General features: G+C 41.3%; 1 protein-coding gene across 1 annotated transcript in view; it reads right to left on the bottom strand.

The window, feature by feature from the left end:
- LOC130927490 (uncharacterized) overlaps positions 1-16,877 on the bottom strand; it is a 44,297-nt gene extending 27,420 nt beyond the window's left edge. The window contains exons 1-8 of the mRNA XM_057853374.1: positions 16,622-16,877; positions 7,540-9,352; positions 4,446-4,643; positions 2,594-2,767; positions 1,717-1,890; positions 1,097-1,270; positions 569-742; positions 68-241 (exon numbers count right to left, since the gene is read on the bottom strand). Of these exons, the coding sequence (XP_057709357.1) occupies positions 68-241; positions 569-742; positions 1,097-1,270; positions 1,717-1,890; positions 2,594-2,767; positions 4,446-4,643; positions 7,540-9,352; positions 16,622-16,877 (3,137 nt within the window). The remainder of the gene's footprint in view (positions 1-67; positions 242-568; positions 743-1,096; positions 1,271-1,716; positions 1,891-2,593; positions 2,768-4,445; positions 4,644-7,539; positions 9,353-16,621) is intronic.
- Positions 16,878-18,842: the final 1,965 nt, after the last annotated feature.

The following is an 18,842-nucleotide window of genomic DNA, read 5'->3' on the forward strand; positions in this document are numbered from 1 at the left end:
GCAGCAGTGCTTCCTTTGATTAGTCAACTGGATCCATGGAAGATTACGAACTGTGGAAGCGTCTTACTTGAGGATTTTTAAGATGCAGTGTGGGCTGGCCAGTCCTTTCGAGAGGATCTCAACCCCTTCATCCGACAGATCGTTCCTGCTCAGGTCCAGCTCTTGAAGATGGGAGGGGGTTACCTTCAGTGCCTCAGCCAATGAAACACATCCTTGCTTTGTGATCTTGCACCTTTTCAGACTGCAACAATTGAGATAATTTCATGAAGAAGGGAACCCAGTACAAGTGGTGAATGTTTGCTCAAAGTAACATCGTGTTTGCCTTTTCCTTGACTAATACAGGGTTGATGGGTGTCATTTAAAAGCATCCAAACTCAACTGTTTTTGTGAGAATTCAGGCCTGAAAAAGCATTAAACTAAAAGATTAAGGCATTAAACTTTACGGAAACTTGACAGTTAAAAACATTTTTTGGACATAATTTATGAGAGTTGCTGGTAATAGCAGCAGTGATTCCTTTGAATAGTCAAAGGGATCCATGGAAGATTATGAACTGTTAGAGCTCCTTACTTGAGGACTTTTAAGATGCAGTTTGGGCTGGCCAGTCCTTTCGAGAGGATCTCAACCCCTTCATCCAAAAGATTGTTCCACCTCAGGTCCAGCTCTTCAAGATGGGAGGGGGTTACCTTGAGTGCTTCGGCCAATGAAATGCATCCTTGCTGTGTGATCTTGCACTCTATCAGCCTGCAACAAATGAGATAATTGCCTGAAATCAAGAAGGGAACCTGCTTAAAGTGATGAAGAATCTGCTGAAAGTAACATTGTTGCCTTTTCCTCGATTAATATAGGGTTGATGTGGGTCATTAAAAACCTTTTAAAGTCATTAACTGTTTTTTTTGGGGGGGGGGGGGGGCGGTCTAAATTCAGGCCTTAAAAAGCATTAAACTACTTGTTTGAGGGATTTAAAATTATGTAAACTTGATGAGATTTTTTTTTTTAATTACATAATTTATTAAGAGTTGCTGCTAACAGCAGCAGTGATTCCTTTGAATAGTCAACGGGACTAATTGAAGATTGTGAACTGTTAGACCTCCTTACTTGAGGACTTTTAAGATGCAGTGTGGGCTGGCCAGTCCTTTCGAGAGGATCTCAACCCCTTCATCCGACAGATTGTTCGACCTCAGGTCCAGCTCTTGAAGATGGGAGAGGGTTACCTCCAGTGCCTCAGCCAATGAAACACATCCTTGCTGTGTGATCTTGCACTCTTCCAGCCTGCAACAAATGAGATAATTGCCTGAAGTCAAGAAGGGAACCTGCTTAAAGTGATGAAAGTTCTGCTGAAAGTAACGTTGTGTCTTCCTTTTCCTTGACTAATACAGGTTTGATGAGGGTCATTAAAAAGCATCAAAACTCTTTAACTGTTTTTTTTGGGTGAAAATTCAGGCCTTAAAAAGCACTTTTCCAGGCTCTCAAAGCGCTTTACACTAAATCGCCATCCACCTACTGTTGACGCAGCACCTGGAGCAATGTGGGGTTCAGTATCTTGCTCAAGGATACTTAGGCGAGTTCATCGGGTGAGAGAACTGAACCCACATCCTCTGCGTTGGGGGACAACTACTCTAATGCTGAGCCATGAGAGTTGCTGCAAATAGCAGCAGTGATTCCTTTGAATAGTCAACGGGACTAATGGAAGATTATGAACTGTTAGAGCTCCTTACTTGAGGACTTTTAAGATGCAGTTTGGGCTGGCCAGTCCTTTCGAGAGGATCTCAACCCCTTCATCTGACAGATTGTTCTTGGTCAGGTCCAGCTCTTGAAGATGGGAGGAGTTTACCTTGAGTGCCTCAGCCAATGAAACACATCCTCGTTTTGTGATCTTGCAACCTGAGAGCCTGCAACAAACAGTTAATTGCCTGAAGTCCTGAATGGAACATTGGTTCAAGTCAGGGGTCCCCAAACTCCGGCCCGCCTCCACATGTGGTCCGGCCCCCTGGACACCCCTCCCCCCCCCCCCCCCATAGAGTTATCTATGGAAAACCCTATTTCCTGGCTTTTTTCTGTGAAGAACCCAAACAGGGTTATCTGGTTATTATCTATTTAATTAATAGTGTTATTATTATTAATTATTATATGATATTATATCATATTATATTATGTTATTATTCTTATTTTATTTTGTTGCGTGAAGAATCCAGAAAGGGTTATTTTTACATTTAGGCACTGCTGCAATCGTCACACTGTTTCTGTTACAAATTGACCCGGCCCCTCATCAGAGAAGGGAAAAGTCATGTGGCCCTCAGAGGAAAAAGTGATGACGGTTCTGCTGAAAGTAACATTGTGTCTTCCTTTTCCTTGACTAATACAGGGTTGATGCAGGTTATTAAAAAGGATCTAAACCCATTAACTGTTTCTTTGTGAAAATCCAGTCCTTAAAAAGCATTCAACTCCATGTTTGAGGCATTAAAAATTATGTAAACTTGGCGGGATTTTTTTTTTAATTACATCATTTATTAGAGTTGCTGCTAACAGCAGCAGTGATTCTTTTGATTAGTTGACCGGATTCATGGTAGATTATGAACTGAAGGACCTCCTTACTTGAGGATTTTTAAGATGCAGTGTGGGCTGGCCAGTCCTTTCGAAAGGATCTTGACCCCCTTGTTCAACAGATCGTTGTAGCTCAGGTCCAGCTCTTGAAGATGGGAGGGGGTTACCTTGAGAGCCTCAGCCAATGAAACACATCCTTTACTGGTGATCTTGCAGTTTTGCAGACTGCAACACATGAGATAATTGCGGGAAGTCAAGAAGGGAACCTGCTTAAGATGATGACGGTTCTGCTGGAAGTAACATCGTTGTGCTGTCCTCACAACACGTGACATGTGTTGCTCTACAGCCAGCGAACCAAAAAATGAAACTCTCCAGAGACAAGGCGTACTTTTCTTGGGTTTATGGAGGTCTCAAATTGTTTGTTGGTAACTAAGATATAAATGAATACATTCAAAATGTAATACAATAATATCTTCCTACGTGTGAGTAGCTTAGCAGAAACACAACAGAATGTCTCAGTGAAATCAATGGATAGTGAAAAAGTTCGCCTCAAAGAGAAAAATACATTTTTCTTTCAAACTCAATATACAAACTAACTAAAAACTTACAAAGACGAAGGTAAGCGTAGGCTTAGCTGGCAGAGCAAGTTCGTCGATGTTACTTTTAAGCCTCACAGGCGCTAAGAAAGGTGCTTGAAAAGAGGAAAAAAGGTTGGCGTCAAAAATCGCTCAATGCAACAGGTGCTCTGGGCCTCAACATAAATGCACTTTTGCTAGAAAAGGATAGGTCTGACTCCCAACGCTTTTCAGATGAAACCTTTGGACAACAATATTTATTTTTTAACTTTTACAATTTTAACCAACTTATTAATTCTTTGTCATTTTAACACAAAGGCATGACAATCGTGTCTGCCTTTTCCTTGACTAATACATGGTTTATTCGGGTGATTAAAAAGCATTAAAAGTCATGAAATGGATTTTTTGAAAAATCAGGCCCTCAAAAGCATTCAACTAAATTTTCGAGGAATGAAAAATTAAGTAAACTTGGCGGGAAAAACATTTTTTTTAAAATGAAATTAGAGACAATTGCCTGAAGTCGGGAAACGAACCTGGTTAAATTGATGGAGGTTCTAATCAAAGTAAAATTATGACTGCCTTCGGGCCAAAATATACTGGCCGCATTGACTGCGCACTACGCAGCATTTTAAAAATTGGCAAAAACAAAACCAAACAAAAAAGTGGCTGCGCACAACTGCGGTCCGGCAATTCCATCCCGTCAAGAGCTGTCGGGTAATCGGGCACAAAAATGTGGCATTATAAACAACGACAAACACACGGAGTCTGTACTCATCAGAGAAGCAGAGAGAGAGGTGGACTTGATTTGACTGAACATTTTTTCCCCAATTTATTTGCTTTTACTATGAGTTTGTGGCACTATTTCTGTTTTAAATTACATACCTTGCATGATAACTCACCGTCAATCCTCATAGCTTCTGCTGCAGCTTCCTTTTTAATGATCTGCTGCATCATAAATCACATTGTGACATCCACGATGAAGCTTTTGTCCATGTTTGCAGGTGTTTTTACCGTGAATAAGCAACTGGGCTTTTGATTCCAGGCCTTGCTCCGCCCATTTTGACGGATGCGTGTCCGGCAAAAATAGAACATAGTCTAAACCATCCGGCGGGCTCTGGCACGCCTCTATACTTTGAACAGAAGGATAAAATGGAAACGGATTGGGTTCAGCGCTATATCTTGCAAGACCCGGACCGAAGACGCGTCTGGTATATTTTGGCCCTTATTGTTGGCTGGTTGCAGCAGTATCTCATTAGATACTGTAAGTCAACCCTATCAAAGGAAGAGGATGAACTGGAGGTAGATTTCTAAGTGGAAAAGTTCCTTACTTGAGGACTTCTAAGTTGCAGTGTGGGTTGGCCACTCCTTTCGAGAGGATCTCCACCCCCTCGTCGGAAACATCGTTGTGGCCGTCCAGGACCGACAAATTGAAATTGCCCAGGTCCAGATGCCTCAGTTTGGATGGAGAACTTAGAACGGAAGCCAGCAGGTGACAGCTGCCTTTGTCCAGGTTACAATCCCTTAGACTGGAGAACACAGGAAGGAGGAAGTCGTGAGATTGAGCCAAACCTAACTTCTGCTGACTTTAGGATGGTGCTTTGAAAAATAATAATAGATTTTATTTCAAGATACAAAACAAGACAACAAAAAATAAAGAGCAAATTACTAGTGACGGGATATGTCGTTCACTTGAGTAAACAAATCCATTCCGGTTCGTTCAGTAAAAAGATTCGTTCAAACAAATCGTTCAACGACTCGTTCACCCCCCTCATCTCCCTCCCCGCCCAAATGAATCGTTCGGTTAGTGAACGGGAAGTGACGTTGCCGAACGAATCACCAAAGACCGCTTCGCAGTATAACTGAACGGGAAGTGACATTGCTTGGTCCCTCCCTCTCTTGCACACTGACCGCTCGTCGTAGTTTCAGAAATGAGTGACAGGCGATATCATTCTGCTTTCACAGACAGCCTCGTCTCCCTCCCGCTGCTGCAAAAGCGATGGAGAACTTCCGCGTCGTCTGTCCTAGTTCTATGGGCTCAAAGTCATGGGTCGTGCTTGCATTTTGATTTAGGACACGGTTAAACATTTTCCTTTTGTGGGGGGAGTGGGGGTTTGGGGTCGGGGGCGCACGGACTTTTTTTAACATGTTCTTGATCACATATACAATGCTGCTGCTACCAGCCAACGCAGCATGCTTGCTGTCACGAAAATAAAAATAAATCGAGTTTAATTTCTAAATATGGAACGACCAACACATCATATTTACCTCTCGCTCTGTTGTATTTTTGTTTTTTATTATTAAGATGATCGTATTGAATTTTTGCACTGGTATTAATAAATAAAATAATCCGGTCAGCTCCCCTGTCGTCCCCGCATCTCAGATCGTCAAATGCTGACGGGAAATAATTGTTTGCTCTTTACGATGTCGCCTTTCTACTCTCATTAGTCTCTTAAGAAAAATGTAGACATATTGCAACATCTCCCGTGTCCGCGTGCGTTGTTTTGGGGCGCTTGAGTAGCACATGATGGACGGATTGACATAATTTGTCAAACCAACCAACACCCGACACGCTCTGACACGAAAAATAAAAAAAAAAACACTCGGAAAAAATTGACATGTATATACAGTTTCATTGCAAATCAGTATTATGGTGATGATATTAAATATTCTTTTTTTCTGTGCACATATGAGGTCATTATCGCTGCCATGAAGCCTCCATATAGTGAGTTTTCTGCCCCCTTCACTGCCGTCACGCGACCGCAGCTCAGCTTTTGCTTGCCTCGTAGCTACCCGTGTTTTAAATTACTGTAAATTTGATAGTATGTCGTCATAGGTAGTCCTGAGTTTGTTGAGAAAAGTAGAACACTAAACCATGCTCGCTAGATTTGTGTGGTGTTTTTGTCTGTTTGAGCAGCATTTGATAGGCTCCACGATAACAAACATGTGATAAAGTCATTTCCTTTCATTTTTTGATTTGTTCACCGCATAGTCATTACTGGAAAGTCAAGTTAGCAGCAAACTAGGTCAGGAACCGGAGGACCGAGTCACTGAACGGGAAGTGACAAAACTCAGTCTTGCCCCCCTGCCTGCACGCTGGCTGCTTATTTGCCACACGTGGAAGTGAGTGACAGACGCCCTGATTCTGTTTCCGCTCCCTCCCCTGCCCGCGATGAGGCTGGCGTCTGATTGGTCGTGTGCGATATCAGAAGACGCTGCCGCTTGCTCAACGCCCTCCCACGCAGCGAACAAGCAGCAACTTCATGGAACGAATCAGTGCAGATGGTGATTAGTTCGGTCTCGTTCACCCAAACAATTCGTTCAAAAAGAACGAATCGTTCGCGACCGATACAACACTACAAATTACAAAATCCAAAGACGTTATGCATTTTTATTTTCTCGTGATAATATGACCAACATTACTTGTGCTTGATGGACGCAGTGTTTGTTTTGGATTTCGTCAAGAAGGATGTTTATCTTGTACAAGCACGATGTGGGAATCGTAGTCTTTTTTTTTTTTTTTTTTCAAGATTATAGATTGGATTTAACCCAAATTTTGACCCATTTGAGATTTTTCAAGATGTTGGATTTCCTACTGTTTCAGGATGACCTTTAGGTCAACCTGTTACACTGATCCCAGCTTTTTGTTTGCTATTTCTTACCGTCTTTACTTATGTCAATGACTTAGTTGGAGCATTACACACATTGAAATTAGGGTTAGGCAACAATTGAATGTGTTCATCTTGAGTAATAGCATGAAGTCTTTGCAATGAATCACACTGTCATCATCACTTCAAAAGTAGCAATAGACGTGGTTATATAGTTATCTTTCCACTCGTCCAAACAGCACGAGTCAACTTCGCTATCAGTGCCAACCATTTCCGGTTTCTTAACTTAGTCACTCCCAGACATTTTTCAGAAACCATCGCTTTTTGCTCATTTACAATTATTTTGGCTGATCTGTCAAGCACGACAGAATATTGTGTTTCATGGCTACACAAACTTGAAAAAGAACAAGTCAATTCCAATCTTTCATCACGAAAATAAGTTTTTCTACACGTTTCCATTCTTCAGTTATGAGTAGTTAAAAATCCTCAATTCTTGTTTCTGTACGTTCTTTGGTAGTAAAATTAAGTGTTCCAAAAAATATATGAACACATCTTTGGGAGTGAATGACTTAATTTGCTTTTGTTTTCAGATTTGTTGTCGCATTTTCCTATTAGCAATTCTTTTTTTATTTGATTTTTTTGTGTGTGTGAGTTCCATTATTATTATTATTATTATTTTAATTCATCTGTTTTGTGATTTTTTTAATGTTTAGTCATTTTTAGTTGTTTTGTTTGTGTTTTGTGCACTTGTTCTTGGATTTGACATTGTGCTTTTGGAATTTTTGGACTCCACTTCGTTTGACTTTAGAGAACTTACTTTGATTTTTCAGAAGCCTTGACCACCAACAGCAGCTTTTCGAGCCCCAAAGGCGTTGGGTAGTAGTGGTGAAGATCAAATGACTTCATGGTTTCATCGTCTGACAGTAAGAAAAAGGCCAGGGCTGACCACATTTCATTTGACATTTGATGCCAGGACAGACGTCTTGAAGCTAATTCCTGCTGGATCTGCTTCAGCAAAGAGTCGTCCTTCAGCTCGTTTAGGCAGTAGAACAAGTTGACATTCTTTTCTGGAGTGTTCTGTTTGATCCTTTCCTTGATCAACTCGACTGTCTTTGACTTGCTTTGCCCGCAGCCCTGAGGAGCCTTCAGCAGTTCCCCCACTAGTTCCTGGTTGCACGGCAAGGAAAGGCCAAAGAGGAAGCGGACAAACATGTCCAGGTTTCCCTCACTCTCCGAGGCTTTCTGGAGAGCTGACTCGTGGACCTCAGTGATTGTCTTCTGCTTAACAGGCATGAACATTTCTTCCCGTCCCGAACCATCCAGTACGTTCTTTTTGTCGTGGAAGAGGCTCATCATCACGTACAGTGCAGCCATATACTCTTGAATGGTCAGATGAATGAACTGAAACATCTTCTGTTTGTTTCTACCGAGCGGAGGGACCTCCTTAAAGACCTCAGTGAATATTCCGGAGTGTTTTGCAGCTTGGCCGTAATCAAAACCGCTGTCCGCCAGGTCCTTCTCGTCCAAGATCTGACACTTATTCATGGTGTGGTCAAATGCCAGCTTGGCGAGCGCTTTCATGTCAGGGATGTACTCCGCTGTATTTCTCTCCTTGGAGTTTTCTAGGTAGTGACCTATAAGCGCTGAGTACATGTAAGTCAGCGTCGTGGGAAGCTCTCCCTTCTTCCCTTTGCCCAAAGTACCCTGAAGGACTATGGCGGTGAACCAGCAGAAGATGGGAATGTGGCACATGATGAAGATGGTGCGAGATTTCCGAATGTGCTCAATGACGCGCTCCTCGTTTGGGAACCTTTTCCTGAAGTACTCCAGCCTCTGGGAATCGTTGAATCCTCGCACCTTTGTTCTGCTGTCGATGAGGTCGGAGGGGATATCGTGGGCTGCCGCGGGCCGCGTGGTGATCCAAACCCTGGCGCAGGGAAGCAGGTTCCCATTGATGAGATTGGCCAACAGTTCCTCCAGCGGGTAGCTTTCCCTTATGTCCATGTCCACTTTCCTTACTTTCTTCAAGTCGATTTTGAAGTTGCACTGGTCCAGTCCGTCGAGGATAAACAAGATCTTGATCCCGCTGCTTTCATAGTCCTGCTGGTCAGCAAATATATTGTTCAGTAACTCCTTGCTCATGTGCCTGTTTCTGCAGACATAACATCTTATCAGCTCGGCCAGCGTAAACTTTTTCCCTTTCTCCATGTTTAACTCACGGAAGGTGAAAGGAAATATAAAGTCCACGTCCTGGTTGGTACTACCGCTGGCCCAGTCTGACACAAACTTTTGAATCAGGAAGGTTTTTCCAATTCCCGCGAAGCCGACGGTGAGCATCGTGCGTATCGGTCGCCGGTTCCCGTCGGGGCTTTTGAAGATGTCGCACGGCAGGATAGACTGCTTGTCCACGGCGTCACACGTCTCCATCTGGAGGACCTCATGCCGCTCGTCCGGGCTGACGTCTGCCCCATAGGTGACGTCTAGCTGCGTGTAGACGTCCGCCAGAGGCTGTTGCTGCCAGCGCTCGGAGGTGCCCTCGGAAGCAAAGCTGTATAAACGCCGCAGGTTGTCTTGGAGCTCCCGCTTCAATTTGGCAATCCGATCGTCATCGTGGACGGAGAAGTCGGCGCCTGCAAGAAAGCAGCAGTGACCCGTTAAGGAAAAAATAATTCCATTTCACACCAAAAAATTCATTGCTAGATTATGACTTTCCAGTATTATATTTGACAATTATGTGATACTCATGTGTAAATTTAAAAATAGTTTGAAAATGGCTATTCGTAAACAATACAATATATATTTTGTTTCACTTTTCAGATCAACCCTCTGCCAGAGCTAGTAGTGACGGGATATGTCGTTCACATGAGGAAACGAATCCATTCCGGTTCGTTCAGTAAAAAGACTCGTTCAAACAAATCGTTCAACGAATCGTTCGCCCCCCTCATCTCCCCACACACACCCGCCCAAATGAATCGTTCGGTTAGTGAACGGGAAGTGACGTTGCCAAACGAATCACCGAAGACAGCTTAGCAATATAACTGAACGGGAAGTGGCATTGCTTGGTCCCGCCCCATCTTGCACGCAGGCTCCTCATTGGCCGCTCGTCGTAGATTCAGAAGTGAGTGACAGACTATATCATTCTGTTTTCGCCGCCTCATCTGACTCCGCGCCCCGCTGCAATAGCGAGGGAGAATTTCCGTGTCGTCTGTCATATTTCTATGGGATCAAAGTTATGTCTCGTTCTTGCCTTTTGATTTAGGACACGGTTAAACATTTTCCTTTTTTGGGGAATGGGGGCGGGGGCGCACTGACTTTTTCCTGCACGATCTCAATAACATATACAATATTGTCACTACCAGCCTGCCTGACACACTTGCTGTCACGCATATTAAAAGAGAAATAGGAAATTTTAATTTCTAATAATGGCACGACCAACACATTGTATTTACCTCAAGCTTGTTGTTTTTGTTTTTATGCTCATCACTAGGTAACTACCATTAAAACTAAAGTGTAAATAGCTGGTTGTCGAATGTGTTGCTCTGAAATGAAAACAACACTAAATTTTGATATAAAACAGTTTTATTGCAAATCAGTATTAAGATGACCGTACTGAAATATCATTTTTTTTCACTGGTATTACTAAATAAATAATCCATTCAGCTCCTCTGTTGTCCCCTCATCTCAGATTGTCAAATGCTGACGAGAAATAATTGTTTGCTCTTTACAAGGTCGCCTTTCCACTCTCGTTAGTGTGTTAAGACAAATGGAGACATATTGCGACGTTAACTGTGCCCGCCTGCGTTGTTTTCGGGTGCTTGAGTGGCACGGGCTGGACAGACGAACCGACCAACACCCGACATGCTCTGATACAAAAAAAAAAATTAAAACACTCAGGTGGAAAAATGACATGTCTCTGCGGAAAACAGACAAGACTGAAAAATCAGTTTCTGCTCTTGCACTCCTCTTTTGCTGTATTTTAAGCCAAAACAACTGTTGTGTTTGATAGAACAATATGTCTATATGTTGCCATTGCAGATTCATGGCGCATTAAGACCCGAACTATTTTTAATTTGTCCGTTCTACCCTGAAAACCCCTGTTTACAGACGTCGCGCAACCGCCTTTGTTTTAACCCAGTCCAGTGTTTGCCACAGGATTTTAGGAGACTGTGGTGGGAGGGTCTCTGACCATAGGATTTTTTGAAACTGTGGTGGTGGGCTGCATCGGAGTTGGACAGCCACACCATGTCATGCCACGGCGAATTTTTTTTTTTTTTTCCATTATTTTTTCCCCCCCAAGAAGAACCATAACAACGATATATTTGAAATATTTCATTAGCTAGGCTAATGTTATAGCTCTCAGCTACGGTACATGTATGTAAAATGCGTTGCTGAGTACAGCTACGTTACCCTATGTAATAATGCGACTTTTTTTCTCGTAGCAATAGTACGACTTACATCTCGTAGTGACTCAGGGTTGGCAAACTGTTGAAAAGAGCCATATTTGACCCCCCCCCCAAAAAAACCTGATACAGTATGTCTGGAGCAGCAAAAATTTAAAAGCCTTGTACAAGCCTTATAATTATCAATACTAGCTATATTAGCCTACTATAAAAATGACTAAGTTGGCTAGAAATACATAATTAGCCTTCATGATTAAATGTTTATTTTCCCTGCAGTGGATCCTATAGCGCACCACGTGACTACTCTGTTGTACGATGACACCACAAGTTTAACTTCATTACAATATTAATGAATTGAAAGAATGTTTGTATCATGTTTGTCCTCCTAGAAATCCTATTAAAACAAAAAAAATATTTCCCTCCCCCATCTTTTTCCATTTAAAAAAAAAAAAAAAAAAAAAAAAAAGCTCCGAAGCAGCACTAAAGAGCCGCATGCGGCCCAAGAGCCGCGGGTTTCAGACCGCCGTCGTAGCCCTCCTTTTTTCTTTTTATTTGACCCTCATAAGTACTACATTACCACAACAATAACAGTCCTTCTGTCAACTGACCCATTTACAGGACAGGGGGAATTCTAATGGCCGTGTAAAGAGTTTTTCTTGATTCGGTGAGAAGGTGAATAGTTTTTTCCCCGTTGTTCGTGAACTAAATTTCCACACAAACGCACATCGGGGTACCATTAACTTAGCAAGGAGAGGTAAGAGAGTCATTTTTCGAGTGTCCCAGAGCTCGCGAAATTGTGAGGGGGGGGGCGCATTTATCCAACTTTCGTCAGCCATAATTGTCTGAAGTTGGCGCGTCGGTGTTGTGCCGAAAAATAGCCACTCCACGCGAAATGTCCCCCCGACGGGAGCGCCCACACGTCATTCGTACAAACAGCCTTTTCTTACCAATCGATGGACACGGAAACGACGTTCTTGTACCGTGAATATGTATCATTTTACTCTGCTTGAACTAATAAATACTTTACTGTGACCAACGCTCTGAAAATAGAGCAAGGCTTTATTTTGGGCCCCGCCTCTCCGCGCAAGTTCAATCAAAGTTTGCTTTCCGTCCAAGACGGCTGTCCACCGCTCACTTTCGCCGAAAAGTCCGATCGAAACTATTGTAATGCCCCGGATATGGGGAAGAAGGAGAGAAGTCTGTATTTGCTTACCCACTCGATTGTGGTAACAATAATAAAGAAAAACAATAACAAAATAACAGCGGGCTGCTACGACATGCGACCGCTATCTCTCGCTATCTCGCTCGTTCTCCCATTCTTCCTACTCGTTCCCTTTGCGTCTCTTAAATAAATAAATAAATAAAATGCTGCTCTCGCTCGCGCGGGTAGTAGAGTGGAGTGGGCTACAGCTGTGTAATCGGCTGACTGACGCATCTGATTAGTATCTTTTTTTTTTTCGGGGGGGGGGGCGCAAACGAGACTGTGGCGGGCCCAAACGAGACTGTGGCGGCCCGCCACAGTCTCGTCCATTAGTGGGAAACACTGCAGTCATAAAACGAATTAATTATATTTATTATTCAAAATGTATGTCATTTTTAGCTTTGAATCGTTCATTGATGTCTAATATTTCGTTTAAAAAAAAAAACGACTTTAAAAAATTATTCACTCGCACATTTTAAACTTTTAAACAAATGATGTCACAATGAAAAAAATGGTGTCTGTAAAAAAGTTACGCATATCTACGACATAACTATCGCTTAATGTTTTTTTTTTTTTTTTTTGTTATATGTTTTGTTGTTTTACGTTTCATCATAAATAGTCGATCCAAACAAAGGAAAATTGAGAAAAAAAAAACATTTAAAGGGGTAAATTTATGAAAAAGAAAATCTTGACCACTCATTGATGTCTGTGATTTCTGCATCGCGACCCTTGTTATTTTGCCATTTTTCATTTGGCCAAATTGGGGGTCTCAGAGCGGAACTTCAAGTCACCTGAATTTTTTTCCGCCATATACTGTTTCATTGGAAATCAGTATTATGCTGATCAAACTAAATACCGTATTTTTCGGACTATAAGACGCACCAGCCATAAAATGCCCAACTAAGAGGAAAAAAAACATATATAAGTCACACCAAAGTATAAGTCGCATTTTGGGGGGAAATTTACTTGATAAAAAATCCAAGTATGTCATCTTGATAGGCAATTTTAGATTAAAATACAATAGAGAACAACATGCTGAATAAGTTTACATTATGATAATGTTACATAATGCATGAACAACGAAATGCGAACGTGGCCGGTATGTTAACATAGCTATTAAGAGTTATTCAGCTGACTATAGCATAAAGAACATTCTAACAAGTTTACTAAACTATCAGTGTCACTCCAAAACACCTAAATAACGTGTAAAATGATATAATAATGTTTTAATAATTTCACACATAAGTCGCTCCAGAGTATAAGTCGCACCCCCAGCCAAACTATGAAAAAAACTGCGACTTATAGTCCGAAAAATACGGTAGTCATTTTCCTGTACACAGATGAGGTGAATATTGCTGCCATGAAGCCTTCACAGACTGACATTTCTCTCCCAACTGCACTGCTGTGACGCGTCCGCAGCTCATCTCTTTGCTTGCCTCGAAGCTACTGGTGAAAGAGTTTTAATACACTACTGTAAATTTGATAGGATGTCCTACTCCCGAGTCTGTTGAGAAAAGTAGTACACTAAACCATGCTGACTAGGTTCGCTTGGTGTTTTGGTGTGTTTGAGCAGCATATGATAGGCTCCATATTGTTTTTTCCTTTCATTTTTTGACTCGTTCACTGCGTGACTGAAAAGTCAAGTTAGCAGCAATGTCGGTCAGGAGCCAGAGGACCGACTAAGTGAACGGGAAGTGATAGGGGTCTTGCCCCCTGCCTGCACGCTGGCTGCTTACTGGCCAATCGTGGAAGTGAGTGAGAGACGCTCTGATTCTGTTTCCCCCCCTCCCCTGCCCGCGATGAGATTGGTCGTGCGCAATGTCAGACGCTGCCGCTTGCTCAACTCCCTCCCACGCAAGTCCCGACTCCCAACTTCTTGAAGAACTAATCAGTGGAGAAGGTGAATAGTTCGGTCTCCTTCCTCCAAACAATTAGTTCAAAAAGAACGAATCGTTCACGACCAGTACAGCACGAGCTCCAAGGACTGAGACGGCCAGAGGCATGAACAGACCCCTCCCAGATGTAAAAGATGACGTTTGATTTCATTGAAATGAATAGGAAGTGTGAGTTTTCAAGTTCCGTGAGAATGATGTGGATTGTTTACAAACTATTGTCAAATAGTGCCATTTTTGAAATGTGAATGACACCGTGCGCATTTGCTCAACCTCGATGTGCAATATGACAAATTGAAGCTAAGAAGTTCAATTTTTATTATCAGTTGTCAAAATCTTATTTAGATTTATAGTTTAGCAGTCATCAAGCAATTTTTGTGATGATCCATATTTGGCATGTGAAATTCTTCGACTTTAGCTGGTGATGACACTTTCAAAAATGTAAGAGTTTTGGAAAATAAAAGTTCATGACATTTGATGATTAAGGAATAAAAATTAGGGCTGTCAAACGATTAAAATTCTTAATCGAGTTAATTACAGCTTAAAAATTAATTAATCGTAATTAATCGCAATTAATCGCAATTCAAACCATCTCTAAAATATGCCGTATTTTTCTGTAAATTATTGTTGGAATGGAAAGATAAGACACACGACGGATATATACATACAGCTTACTGTACATCAGTACTGTATTTGTTTATTGTAACAATAAATCCACAAATGGAATTATTAACATTCTTTCTGTTAAAGTGATCCACGGATAGAAAGACTTGTAGTTCTTAAACGATAAATGTTACAGTTACAAGTTATAGTAAGTTTATATTAAAACCCCTCTTCATGTTTTCGCTTTAATAAAATTTACAACATTTTCAATCAAAAGTTGAGTCAATATAATAATAATAAGAATAAAAATAACAATAATAAAAATAGAGTGAAAAGTTTTACGTGTATTTTGCATAGCTATTTTGATATGGAATGCCAGTTCATTTTGCATTGTTGTTTAACTGTGTGTCAGAATAGGGCCTCATTACTATAGACTGAAGTGCTTTTCTTTTTGTGAGCTTTTTTTTTTTTTTTTTGGAGAGATAAGAATATTATTTTTGAGAGATGAGAATATTATTTTTGTTGTGCTTTCACTAAACGATACTTATGTTTGTTGTGAAGGAGTTGCCGAAGCTTATGCCAATAAACGGCGCGGTCCAAAGAACGCCTGTGTCCACTTGCCTTTACTGTATAACATATAATGGGAAAACTCATTGGCAGAGTATCAAATACTTGTTCTCCCCACTGTATCTGTACATTTCTTACCCAAAATACAACAAGAGACACATAATTGCCACTAAAAGAAAGAAAATTTACCGAAATATGTGTGGAGCACAAATAGCAATTTGCATTGCATTGTGAATACAGCATAAACGTCTCACAACTACTAACTCTCCCACGTTTAGAAGAAATAACATGAGTAGGGAACGGCGCTGCCGGTGGCATTCTCTTCACTCTTAATGTCAATAAACGGCCTCATTGTTTGAGGCAATATGCCAGCGGGTCATTCATTGCATGCGTTAATTGCGTCAAATATTTTAACGTGATTAATTTAAAAAATTAATTAACGGCCGTTAACGCGATCATTTTGACAGCCCTAATAAAAATATGTGAAACAAGGCATGTTTGCGCCGTTTTTTGAAGGAGTGGGGTGAGTTGCGGGGTGTATGAATACTCATAGAAAAATCAACGCCTAATTTCACAAAAATTGCTCAGAGTGTAAAGGGTTAAAATGAGAGGAATCTCATCGGTTCTTTGACATGCGGAGACTCCTCTCATTGTACAAACACCATGCCAATGATTAGTTGGAGGAGCGATTTAATTTTATGATGTCCCACATGTAATTTATTTTTATTTTAAGTGAACTGTTTTCTATTCATATAAACCACTGTCACGTGCTGAAAAAAAAAAAAAAATCAATGTACCGTTACACTGATCAATGGCATTTTTTTTTTTTTTTTTTTAAAGAACTAAGGATTTATTTTTAATTCTTAATCATTTCTCATGTTTCTCATGTGTGGCTCAAAATGACCTCATCTATTGCTCCGGTGATGCATTCCAAAGAAATAAATGAGATGAGGAAGAGCGATTGATGAGATCTCGATAAGAGCTCACCATTCCCAGATATGTCTTCGATGAAAAAGAGAAACAAAGTCTATTTATTGTTTCTAAGGGCATCTTAAGAGCGACAGAGCAGCAACAGATGGTCACAAAAATGAGAAGCAATAGTTATGTCTCAGGAGTTTAGATTGGCAAATAGATGAGCAACAAAAATTTTGCTACGGGTCGTTGCATGGTTAACTTCCACAGTTTTCAAGTCACCTGCTTTCTACCACGGGAAGCTACTGTATGTCGGGAACTAACCTTTTATTTTCACCATGTCACTTCGCAGCTTCTCGGCCAAATTGTTGTTACCGATCTTCTCCAGAAGCATGATGGTCTGGTCCAGAGTGTTCTCGCCGTGCTTCTTTATCAGCTCGTTAGCAATGTACGCCCGGCGGGGGTTTTCACATACGCTTTGAGGCAGGTCCGTGTGGAACCTGAAGGACTCGAAGTCGTCCGCCCCCAGCTCCCTCAGCGTGTTCCACAGCAGCTCCTTCCTTCCGCTGTCCAGAGCCATCCTTCTGACTTACATACGTGTGAGGGAGGTGACCGTCGATCGGGTATCTATGGACGACAAGTTATTGTAACTTGAGCGCGTAAACCATTTGAGTGATGTGACGACCCTGTTAGCTACATTGTGGCTCTACATGACTTGTTTTGATATTGAAAATACCTGACAATATATTTGAATACAAACTATACCAGATTTGTTGTAAATTTTGTTTTACAAAGAGGTCAGATCGCAAACGATTGAATAATCGCTGGCAACAAGGAAATGCATTCCAAGGGTCAGTGAGGCGAATCGCCACTTCTACATACCAGAAGAAGTTGCCGAACCTGCTTAAGTACCCATCTCTTTCTAAAAAGATGAATAAATTCAACGTCAATATTCTTTGAGTTCAAACAAGCATCGACAGTTCCGTCTTACGCAATATATAATTGTGTATTTCAAGACAAAAGACATTTTTGTGCACCCAAATGCGCTTGTGCGCTTAAAATGTATTTTTGTGCTTCCCGTTACGAACATGATAGAATTGCGGCGCGATAAATGAAACAGAAGGCTAACTGACCAAAATGAGCAAATTATAAACAAACTGTAAAGCAAAATAACTTGCGACTCTTTTCTTAAGAGAAAACTTACGCGGCCTTGTTGTCGCCTCGTCTCCTTCCGTCCGAGTGATGACTTGTCTGTCCGGTCCACCGAGACAAGATAACGCTGGGTGTGACCTTTGGTGACACCCGCAACACCATATATGCGCATTATTGCCACCAGTTTTTCCAGATGGGTGGACTCAGGGCGGTAGAAAAACTTTAAACCATTGTTGTTTTTGTCCGGTTACATTGCGTCCATTACCCGGATCGGTACAACCATTTGTTGCTGTAGAGGTAGACAAGACAACGGATATCACAAAGCACAGATCTCTGTTATTTTGCGCTATGTAGCCAAAACTGAAGTGGACTGTGAAGTGAAGGAGGCATTTTTAGGATTTGATGACGTGAGTGATGATAGACGAGCCCCTGCTGTAGCTAAGTATGTATTGGAAGTGTTGGAGAAATACAACTGTGTTGAAAAATTCGTAGCTCAAACATATGATGGAGCTGCTGTGATGGCATCAGAGCTTAATGGGGTGCAGGCCAAAATTAAAGAAAAGGTGCCCGAGGCAATGTTTATGTCAGTGACATTTCCTGGGTTGAATATGTTGCCATTTTGTACCTGATGGAAAAAAATAATAACAATAAAATTATAAAATAAAAATATAAAATTAATTTCTTAAATTAATATATATCAATATAATTAATATATTATTATTAAATTAATGTAAAATTAATACTAATAAAATAAATACTAATAAATAACAATAATACAAAATTTCGGATCCCTTTCGGTGGGGAAAATGCCACAAAAGCAGAAACGGCCAAACAGTTATAAACCGGTGGTGTGTGTCTCTTACGGCAACGTGAAAGACAGACACAGACACCCCTCTCCCGTTTGAGAGTGAATTAACACTATTGGACATGATCGCAGGAGAGACACAATTTAAACACACTTAACCTAGCGGACGTAACAGACAGCGGAGGGAGGGTGGACCGCCACTCAGTGGACGCACGCCTCATGAAGAAGGGAGGACTGGCAGTTTCCCGCACGCACGCAACATTGGAGAAATTATGCACCACGCTGAGCGAGGCGAGGAGGGCGACTGTATGGTAGCCCGGACGCTGCAACGTTGAACCCACCGAGTACAAGCGCTAGGAGTCAGTAAAGACACTTGTTTAGCAGGGGTGGGTTGGCAAAGTTTTATCATTTTATACATTTTTTATTGACTGTTTTAATCATTTTAATCAATGTCTAATATTTCGAAGAAAAAAAAAAAACTCTTTTGCTCGCATATTTTAAACTTTTAAACAAATTACGTCACAAAGAAATGGTCTGTAAATAAGTCCCAGATATCTACCTCATAACTATCGCTTAATTGTATTTTTT

Source organism: Corythoichthys intestinalis, chromosome 1, assembly GCF_030265065.1.
Source record: "Corythoichthys intestinalis isolate RoL2023-P3 chromosome 1, ASM3026506v1, whole genome shotgun sequence".
Classification (NCBI taxonomy): Eukaryota; Metazoa; Chordata; class Actinopteri; order Syngnathiformes; family Syngnathidae; genus Corythoichthys; species Corythoichthys intestinalis.